Source organism: Misgurnus anguillicaudatus, chromosome 8 (assembly GCF_027580225.2).
Source record: "Misgurnus anguillicaudatus chromosome 8, ASM2758022v2, whole genome shotgun sequence".
Lineage (NCBI taxonomy): Eukaryota > Metazoa > Chordata > Actinopteri > Cypriniformes > Cobitidae > Misgurnus > Misgurnus anguillicaudatus.
In genome coordinates, this window is record NC_073344.2 from 26,088,098 (window position 1) to 26,098,712 (window position 10,615).

General features: G+C 37.3%; 1 protein-coding gene across 1 annotated transcript; it reads right to left on the reverse strand.

The window, feature by feature from the left end:
• Nucleotides 1-1,962: 1,962 nt before the first annotated feature.
• Nucleotides 1,963-7,493, reverse strand: prelid3b (PRELI domain containing 3). Its single transcript, XM_073870576.1, has 6 exons — nucleotides 7,335-7,493; nucleotides 5,857-6,025; nucleotides 4,138-4,227; nucleotides 3,739-3,809; nucleotides 3,500-3,602; nucleotides 1,963-3,312 (listed from the first exon to the last, which is right to left on the reverse strand). Exons 1-6 carry the CDS (start codon nucleotides 7,478-7,480, stop codon nucleotides 3,196-3,198), a joined length of 696 nt encoding a protein of 231 aa, XP_073726677.1. The 5' UTR covers nucleotides 7,481-7,493; the 3' UTR covers nucleotides 1,963-3,195.
• Nucleotides 7,494-10,615: the final 3,122 nt, after the last annotated feature.

Sequence of the window (10,615 nt, forward strand, 5' to 3'; positions counted from 1 at the left end):
ATATCCCACTTTTAAATACCTTTAAATCTTACCTGACATTTGATTGGTCGGATGCAACTGTTAACTGGAACACTATTGGCTGGTGGTGAATCTGTCTTGTGACGTACCAGCACGCAAGTGAAGCCGGGAAAATGTAACACTGCAGAGGTAAGCAGCAGAGGGCGCTAATGATAATAAACGATAATGTCAGAAGTTTATCTGTTCGACAACATTTAAAAAATAGAAACTAATTTAGTTCAAGTCTAATTATTCAACACAAGATACTTTAGAGAAAGCCGCGTATTCAATCTCTATTAAAAAAAAATGAAACTATTATTCAAAGTTACAAACGACTATGATTGGTTCATACTGATCAGCGGTGAGGAAAAGTAACGAGCATCACGTGACAGTACAAAAATGAAAATTCTGTCATCATTTTCTCATTCTTATGTTGTTGTAAATCTGAATGAATGTATTTTTTCTGTTGAACACAAAGAAGATATTTTGAAAAATGATGGTAAGCACACAGTTGATTGCTACTATGGAAGTCAATTGTGGCAAATAAGATGGAATTCAATGGTTACACTCAGCTGTATTGTTTACATTTACATAAGGTTTAAATTCTATTAAGTTTGAAGTAACATAAAATTATTTTTAATTATATATAATAAATCTCAGTGAGCAAGTGTGATACAATGTTCAAAAACCATAGTAATACAATTTAGTTCTTAAAAGACGAAACAGAGACATGTAGTATGATGTTAGTTTATTTTAATACATGTAAACAACTGCAATAGCCTTAGATGGGAAAAACCTGATTGACAGATCATCATTCCTGATGTTTCAGTGACCTCCAGAGGTGGACACTAGTGAAGTATTTTACTTATTGAAGTACATTATAAATCTAAGAATTTCTTACTTTAACTCAAGTAAAACTTCTTATTAAAGTAAAAGTCAGAAAGCACTAGATTGTTAATGCAAGTAGATATTCAATAAAATGTAATGAAATGTAGTGGAATAATAAGTATACTATGTTATGTGAAGTAAAGGTTTACCAAAGAAAAACCCTCTTATCTGAGTATAGAGTCCACCTCTGCTTACAATATATCCAGTAGTACCATAAACTCTTACATGAACAACAGAAAATAATCCTGGAGTTACACAAATGTTCCTGCAGTCCCAGTAAAACACAAATAAATGTATTATCAGTGCGGTTTCCCAGGCAGGGTTTATCTTAGTCCCAGACTAAAATGCATGTATGAGCTGCCTCTATTTAAAAAACTACTTGCACTGACACATCTTTACATATACCAGTGCCTAATGTTTTGTCTAAAGATGCACACCAGTATTGTTTTTGTAAATAATGTTTGTAAAAACTACAAAAATGTCAGAATATAACTAAGGCCTAGTCCTAGATTAAAACCCTGTCTAGTAAACTGACCCTAAGGGGTGGTTTAGACTAAAATAAATGTAAGAGCTGTCCAAACTAAAAACAACTTTCACTGACATATCCTAAAATACATCAGTGCCCTTTGTGTTGCCTCAAAATGCACACAATTAATGTTTTTAGTAAGGCATGTTTGTTAAAACTAGCTATATTTCATAGTTAAACTAAGGCCTAGTCCTGGCTTAAGCTAATCCACATCCGGCAAAACCACCCCTTAATGCAGGAGTGGGGAACCCTTGGTCCTGGAGGGCCACTGTCCTGCAGAGTTCAGCTCCAACCCCAATCAAACACACCCGAATTTCATTTCCAAGTGATCGTGAAGACTTGAATTAGATTTTTCAGGTGTGTTTAATTAGGGCTGGAACCAAACTCCGCAGGACAATGGCCCTCCAGGACCCAGGGTTCCCCACCCCTGCCTTAATGTCTCAAATGCAATCATGCTGTTTTATTGTAATAAGTCATAATCTTAACTCAAAAGTAAACTCTTTGATAGCATTACAACTGAGAAAGAAATTATTTGACATCTGACACAGACATACTGTAACATCATTCTGGTTTTTATACAATTTTAGATATTTATTGTTACATTTATTAAATACATCCCATCAACATGAGCTCATCCATAGTTCTAAAGAGGTTCTGCATTGATATATTGGCGTAAGTTTTCCATCGCCTACAAGAACGTGCTAAAGTTGTCTTCTGTGGGTGCAATGTTACCAAGGCAAAAACACGAACCCACAAAAATAAATAAATAAATAGACACCATTCAAACGTCACTCAGAGTGAGAAATTCACTTCTACAATAAGCATTTTCATGTTTGAGATGTTCCCCCGTTCAGATTCTGGCCTGTAAAGATAAAGATTGCCCTGGGTTGACCTATCTTTCAATTGAACTATTACTAATGAGATTAAAACATTACTGTATTAAATACCAGTGATGAACAATCCTCATGAACACGGGTTGACACATTTTCATGAAAACATTCTTCTGCTATCCTGTCCTGGTCAGTGTCTTATATCCATTTTTTAATGAAAGCACAGATTTTAAGTCAAACTATCCAACGTCAGGTATCTATCGAGCATCTTAATTCTTTACATTTACCTTTTAAGATTATCTAAAACCAGAATCGCACACAGACAGATAAACAAACACACATTTCAGAACTGAGATAATGCTGACATGGTCCTCCAAAATCTTTTAGATTAAAACTCTAGTTTGTTCCCTTCCTGCTGTATAAGTGTTACCAGTATATTAATAATCATAAAAATAAATATCATAATCATTTTCAAGTATACAAGTGCTGGTGAAGTAATGTTACCCAGCGCTGAGCTGCTTTGCCTTCTGATGATAAACTTGCATGTAACAGCTAAACTTGGCGGTGTTTGGCAAACAGATCCAATCAGTCACACAACTCACTCACAGCCCGTGTAAACCTATTTAACAATCTTAACCAGGTGATTTCTTCCTTCCAGTCAATACAGACAGTTTATCAGACAGGTCTGAGATATTCCTGACGGAGTTGAGCCGTGTAACGGTTCTGTGATTTAATAAAACTGTATGTTTGAGAGTTTAGCATCACACAATGTGGTGGTGCTGCTGCTTTTTCTTCATGTTCTTGTGTGTTGACAGCACTGTTAGTACAGAGTCTTCTTCACGTCCCCAATAAGCCTCTAATATAGACGCTTCAAAATTAAAGGGACTGACAAGATGAACTTCCATGATTGGAAAAAGACAGAGAAGACAGAGGCGGCGGCGTACACAGGAACCTTCATTTCTCTGCTACCGCAGCAGCCATAGGTGTGCGTATGGTTCCTCTCGCCGTCATGGCTAATTCTTCGATCTCTGTGTTAAGGCGTCTGATGACCCACTCCATTGCCTCACGACCCTGCGGATAGCAAATGCTGCATTTTAAATACTGGGCAAAACAAAGTGACTTTCATGTGAAGAACACTACCAAACAAGAGCTGCAATATTTCCAGTTTTACAGAAACTAGTCTTTGATTTGATAAGGGATATTGGGATATTTTGAGCAGAACTCTTTCAGTTTTGGGTGTTTAAAGTGCTTTGCTTACCTTTCCTGCATTGTTTGAGATAGTGGATGCCATAAGGCCCTCCAGATAGCTGCTCAAACTGACACCCTTCACGGAGATGATGGCCTCCTGTGTGAGCATCGTCCTATGAACAGACATCATCGAATCAATCCCAGCGCAACAAGAATTTATTCTTCATAAAAACATTATAGACAGTTTATTGTTAAAGAAGCTATTAGATAGACAGCTCATGTGAACAACAGAAGAGGATGAAATCTTACTTCTCTGGGTCCTCTGGATGTGGTCTGTATGTGAGGCGTTCATCCACAGACACCATGTTAGTGAAGGTGATCTATTATGATAAAAGATTATTGTCGTTACAAGCAGAATCAGGACAACACCCACCACACGTTGCCACAACATATAAACTGGCAAATCCTCATTCCGACACACATTCACAGAATCTTTTACATACACATCTAAAGAACTTATAACATGAAAACTAAAGCAAGTGCTAGAGAAAATATGTTGCATATACTATCAAACCAATATATACACAAACACACATTATTATTATTATACACAATAATTACTAGTGATATAATAATTGGGTTTTAAACACGCTGACTGTGATCTGGTTTAATTACTCAGCAGTGTTTGGCTGTAGTTAGGCTGCTTACATTAGTTGACTGAAGTTCAAAGGTTTTCTCTTTAGGGTCGACTACGGAGTGCTCTTGAATGTACGTACATGTCCGGGTGTTACCAATTATCTGTGAACATCAAAACAACAGGTTGATCAATAATCACTGCACATACATTTCATATGTACACATAATGGACAGATACAAAAAAATGTGAAATTAGACTCTGTTTTAGCTCTGATTTACTCATTTATAGTTTTTAATCTTCACTGGCTTTATGCCCAACAAGTAGAAAATCAACTCCATCAAACAAAGCAACTATTGTTACTCTAACCTCCAAGTTTGTACTTGTACCCTAAACAATTTAGTACATCACACATCTCCATAAGTGTTGTCACGGGTTTAAGTTACGAAGCGTATCTAAAAAAAGCAGCTTGTGGGAAATGAAAATGTGATATTTTCCCAACAGCAATGAGTCTGCAGATCATACAGACAGACACATAGCAACACAAAGAGTTTAACAACAAACTCCCTCAAACACACTGCTTGGAAATGCAAAAGACAGACGCAAACACTAAATAACAGTAACCGCCTCAGCTGACAGAATAACATCCAATAGATGTACAAACATGAATGCAACAGGTCATGGATGAACACAAGGTCACATTCTGACCTCAGTATTATATCATACAATAACGTCACAGGTTTAAAGTTCACCGACTGTAGAAATGAGACAACATGTGCCGAGTACACTCATGAGCTGTATTAAGGCCAAATAAGAACAAAGGTTATGATGCACTTTAGCAAAGCAACTTTTCAGTGTTTCCTCTGGGATTTTTTCCAGCAGTGGCGGCAGGGGTCGTAACCGTTCAACTGCTGCTATAGACAAAATGCAAAAAATCAGCATGCAACCAGCTGCCAATGCATCCCACTGTCTGCCTCAAGTTTATTATTATCATCCTTAATTATCTTTGACTGGTTACCATTTCTATTACATGGTACGTCTGACTCCTAGATATCACACACAAACGCGCGAGCACAAACTCAAGTCTACATGCAAGATGGGTCAGATTTAATAAGGAAGCCCGACTGGAAATATGGTCATTTATATATGATATGTTCGTCTTTATCTAAAACACATTTTATCATCATCATCATCTGTTTCCAACCACATTTAAGAGTTTGGTTTATAGAATTGAGTCACTTAATTTACTCTCGTCACTTATGATCATACAGATAAAAGTAAAACCTCATTTAAAGCTAAACAATTTTATTTGAGTTCACTTAAAATAAGAAAATAAACGCTTTCTTCCGCATCAATCCATGCATTTGTTGGTCGCAAAATAATATTAATTTTGTTAATACGCAAATTATTTAAATGAAACATATTGACACTTATGAATCACCATGTTCTGTTGATTTTAATTCTATTTGGGCATAAAACTAAACCTGACTGAGCAAAACATTTATAATATTTGATTTATTTATAAATGTATCATTCTGCTAATGAAAGGAAACAAACAGTACACAGTATAGCAGCATCTAAAATCTAAAGTATTTAGCCCGTGTCCATTAAAATGTGACAAGAATGATGAGACCTAGAAGCATGTAGTAAAGCAATGTCCTTCTGCTGCCCTCCACTTACATTCCAAAAAACCCTTTCTAAGTTTAAACACCGTCTCCTGCACATGACTGACATTCAAAAGATCCACATTTACTTAAAAATATAATCAAAGACCAAAAGAAAGAGAAGCGTACAGATCTAACGATGGAGGGAAGGCCCCATTCTGTGCTGAGCAGTCGCTTGCTGTGCAGACGCCCCTGCTGGTCCACATTACGGTCCAACACATCCACTCCAAACACACTGGGGTTCATGGGGTTTGGGTACTTCTGCATCGCAGCTTTGGTCACGGTCTCCCATGGATGACTATGAGAGAGAGAGAGAGAGATTCATTTGAGAACAAACACACCCTCATTCTTACCATTCTTATACAACATGTTTAACATAGCACATGTTCACGTAACTAATATCAAGCATTTAAGCATAAGCCTGCACAATACACACACAGTCCACAATACTGAGACGCACTTATTGTTACAGTCACTAAAGCAAAGTTTAATATGACAGTATTATATAATATGAGCACGAGAGACGATCATGTAACACAACCACAGTAGCGTGTCTTCAGTACTTCCTGAGTTACATCATCTGCAATGTGAGCAACAACCACAAAACATCACGAGCAGCAAATCATTCATCAAAGTGCTGCTTTAATAGAAATTCATTTCATGAGACAAAATGTGCACATTATAACAATTATATAAATACGTCGACTAGTAATAGGGAACAGTCTGAGGTTTTCATCTGGGACATTCCGTCAACTGAATGGTTGCCGGGAAACCGTGAGCCGTCACATGACTCGTGACGTCATGCGCGGGGTACATGTAGATGAAAGGTCAAGGAGAGTTGCGCAATATGGCTGCGTAATAGACGGCAACCTGATACATATTACACACAGTCCTCGTGCTATTCATTCATTTATCTAATCTTATAATTTAATGCAACTCATCTAATTCACAACTGGTCATTAATAACTTTACCAACAGGATCAGAAGTTAGTTGCATTCACTTCTGACCCACAGATACTTAAAATACTACAAAGGTTAACATCAGGTTCGTGACGTTTTGGATCACACAATACAAAATATATATTTAAATATCCGTCATTACACAATACTGATTATGACATCGATGTAAAACAGAAAGAGTTTGACGTGGTGGATGTCAGTGAGTGTCACAGTGTTAGTCAAGGACAAGCTGCTAACATCAGAGTCCGAAAAGTGGGAAGATTTATTTTGCAAACACTGGCTCTTTCAGTTACTTGTTAGTTATTTTGTAACTAGTGTAAAAGTCACCTCATAACCGCATAACCGCTGCAAGACTGACAAGACACGAGCTCTCACACGAAACTAACTGTAACCGAAAAGTTAACGTTACAAGCACTTTGTATGTTCTAAAACTAATTTAGATATAAAATAGTTGCGTAAACTGGTGACAAGTAAGTATTTTCTCTAAAAAGTGAACATTTGACAAAAGCCGGCCTCGTGCAGTTCTCTCAGCTACCGGCGGCTAAACCCAAACCCCAGCACGCTGACGACAGCGCGATGTTAAAACAACCCCCGCGGTTCAAAACTCATTTCATCGCTTTTAAATAAGAAATAAGACATTCGCTTACTTGAAAACGTGTTCCGACGTCCAGATTTTCATGGTTCTTCTTCTGTTTGATGTGTTTAATGACTGAAGGCTGTAGTGTGACACCGCTCCGCTTCCGCCGTTTGTTCGAGAAAACTCAACGCGAAGCCCCGCCCACAAATGACGCATGCACAGCGAAGTAGATCAGCCGGCCAATCAGATGATTGGATTGAAAACGGAAAATCCTCCCTCCCGGAGAATGTGCGCATGTATGGAACAGCTAATATTACTATGGGAACATTGTGTGTGTGTACTTTTAGGAAAGGTTAGGAGATGTCACAAAAGAACTTACCGTGAACTTAGTAATACTTCTGTTTATTAACGTGTAATCTACTAAAAATTAGCAATATAAATGTACACAACTCGTATATTTAAGCTTCTTTAAGGTAACAGCTCTGCTTACCAGAGATGCTTTATAATAGTACTGAACGAGCTTTCTCCATACTAGACTGCTCCAACTGAATCATTTAAACCTGAAAGATATTTACACATACTAACTTTGTTAACAGAATTTATTTCAAGTATACACTTTTAAATTAAGAGGTCATATGATTACAATTAACATACTGTACATTAAGTCAAGTGTTTAACTTTCCACTGCTAGTGGACAAAAATAAAGCAACAGGCAGCACATGGCAAGTCTGGCCGAAGCGGCCGATGGTCAGGTGACTGATCTGACCCGACCCGCTGATCTGCTGTATGATAATAAATAGACCCAATGAATCTGTTATTGACCTTCATCCATTCACTTCTACCAGATTCTACTCGATAAATCAACTAAAACTGCTCGTGCACGTCCAGAGAGAATGGAAATGGAAAGATCAGGACAGCATCAAAATGAAAGAGAAATCATTGATGATGAGTTTAGGGTTTAAGTGCAGGTCGGTCAGTGAGTCTCACCATCTGAAATATGCTGTAGTTTTATGTTTGCTAGTCAAGTATTAACTAGTACAATGTCACTACTGTATAGTAGCAACATTAGCACAAGTATTGACTGACATACTAAAGCTGGGGACACACCTAGATTATGAAAGTAATCTGACCATGCCCAGTCTTTTCCAGTTGTGCTCAGTCTTTGGTTACAGTCACAAGAAAGAATCCTTAAGTGTGTTGTTTCCAGTCTTAGAATGAAGTCCTTAGACGTGACCCCAACTTAAAATACAGCATTATTGTTTGGTTATTCCCAACCCTGTTCATAGAGGCACACCAACATCACACATTTCCCATCTCTTCCTATTCAAACACACCTGATCCCCCTCATCAGTTTATTAGTAGAGACTCCAAGATAGAAAATAATAGGTTCACATGCAAAACGTGCACTGTTGGTGAGCTTCCAAGAAACACTGAACGAAATTCAAAGCGGCTGTGCATTTATAGAGGCCTTCATGTTGTCTTTGTAAATACAACTAGAGGAGACAGTAGACTATTCAAAATAATAAAAATTTAAAAATAAATTCATGTTAAAAGGTAAATTAACATAATATCATGTTCTTTTAAAGATATTGAATTTTAAAGCAACACTATGTAGTTTCCATGTAAAAATGACTCACAGCTCCCCCATGTGGTTGAAAAGCGCAACAGTGCCTGGTATCAGACACTCTTCTGCAGGCAGGGGGAGGGGCGGGGCTGTGTTTCCTACCCGCCACCGCCACTTTCAGAGTGTGCTTGTAGCAGCTAGGAGGCTGCTCAGGTTGCAGCAACAGTACAATTTGTCCAGTTAAAAGTTGTTCTATCACTGAAACAATTTTAGAGACATTATTTAAAGGTAAAAAAACTACATAGTGTTGCTTTAAGAAAAGTCTTGTGTTTCCCTCTCCTGTTTTTATAGGGAATCAATGTAAACATTTAATGGAAAATTGATTCTTGACTATATTTCATACATGCAATAAGATCCAGTCTTTCACTGAATTCAGTCTTTTCAACTTATTTTATTTATTTTATTTATAGATAAATGAGATGCATCATCTAATATTCAAGAGATTTATCAACATGTGTTTCTTTTGTAAGATCAAACCCCTGAAGTTTCTGCTTCATCAAGTCAACTACAGGAACAGTCAAGACACACAGTAGCTAATCTTACCAGCATGTGGCGCTGCTGATCTTTTCATTTGTGTGTGTGTGTGTGTGTGTGTGTGTGTGTGTGTGTGTGTGTGTGCGTGCGTACGGACGTGTGTGTGGTTGGGTGTGTGTGTGTGTGTGTGTGTGTGTGTGTGTGTGTGTGTGTGTGTGTGTGTGTGTGTGTGTGTGTGTGTGTGTGTGTGTGAGATGTGTGGGTGTGTGACGTGTGGGTGTGTGACGTGGAGTGTGGGTTAAGTTCAACCAGATGAAAGCTCACTGACATTATCAGGTAAAGGATGAATGTCAACCCCACAGGGTTCCGACAGATTTAAAGCAAAAGGGTTTATTGTGAATGAATGATTAAGGACACAAACATTTTGATATATGAAGAGGTTGAAAGGTGTCAAACAGCCCAATTGCATATCACACACACACACACACACACACACACACACACACACACACACACACACACATTTGATCATTTATTGTTACTGTTATACACTAGTTATGGGTTGGGGTTCGCGTCATCAATTTTATAAATAGAGTGTGTATATTATCTTACTGGCTTCATCTTTGATTCATGTGTTTGTTGTAATAAACATGCAGAAAGTCTTGAAGGAGATTTACTGTGTGAATGCATTTTAAATGAATGACCAAACCCAGTCATAAAAATAGCATTTTTTATGAGAGGAACACTGCTGCTAGATTATTTACTTTCATTATAAAGAGTAATAAACAAGTGACACATTTCTGTTATATTTTACAGGAGCAATATTTTTAAACATTGTCCATTTCATTTTATCCATTTGTTTTATTTATTCATTTCTTTTACTGTAAATGTTAGTGGTCATACTAGTAAGGTTCAGTCAACAGCTTTTCCGTCTAAAGATTAAGTGTCAAACAAATAACTTTATTAAAATTGTGATTTAACACATCAGGACTAAAGATTACATTGGAATTGTTCATGTTATTAAGTAACAGATGAGGGTTTATTATGACTTCAACTTCTCTTTATTAAAGAAGCACTTTCGTGTGCCGATAGTTCTGTTTTGAAAAGTTGCAGTTATGTTGAATAATGTCATAAATGTCTTGTGCTGTTTTTGATATAAATGTTTGTTTCTCTTTCCCCACAGATCCTGGAGTCAGACACCCATTAAATTCATCTGTTTCTCCTCCTGCAGTCTAGACCGTTTTTTTCTGCAT

Excerpts from the sequence above, each read along its gene's own strand:
- prelid3b (XM_073870576.1), bottom strand. The coding sequence starts at position 7,480 with ATGCGTCATTTGTGGGCGGGGCTTCGCGTTGAGTTTTCTCGAACAAAC. Across the intron at positions 3,810-4,137 it reads TTGAACTTCAGTCAACTAAT|ATCACCTTCACTAACATGGT; the intron begins GTAAGCAGCCTA and ends TTATCATAATAG. Across the intron at positions 3,603-3,738 it reads CATCCAGAGGACCCAGAGAA|GACGATGCTCACACAGGAGG; the intron begins GTAAGATTTCAT and ends GTCTGTTCATAG.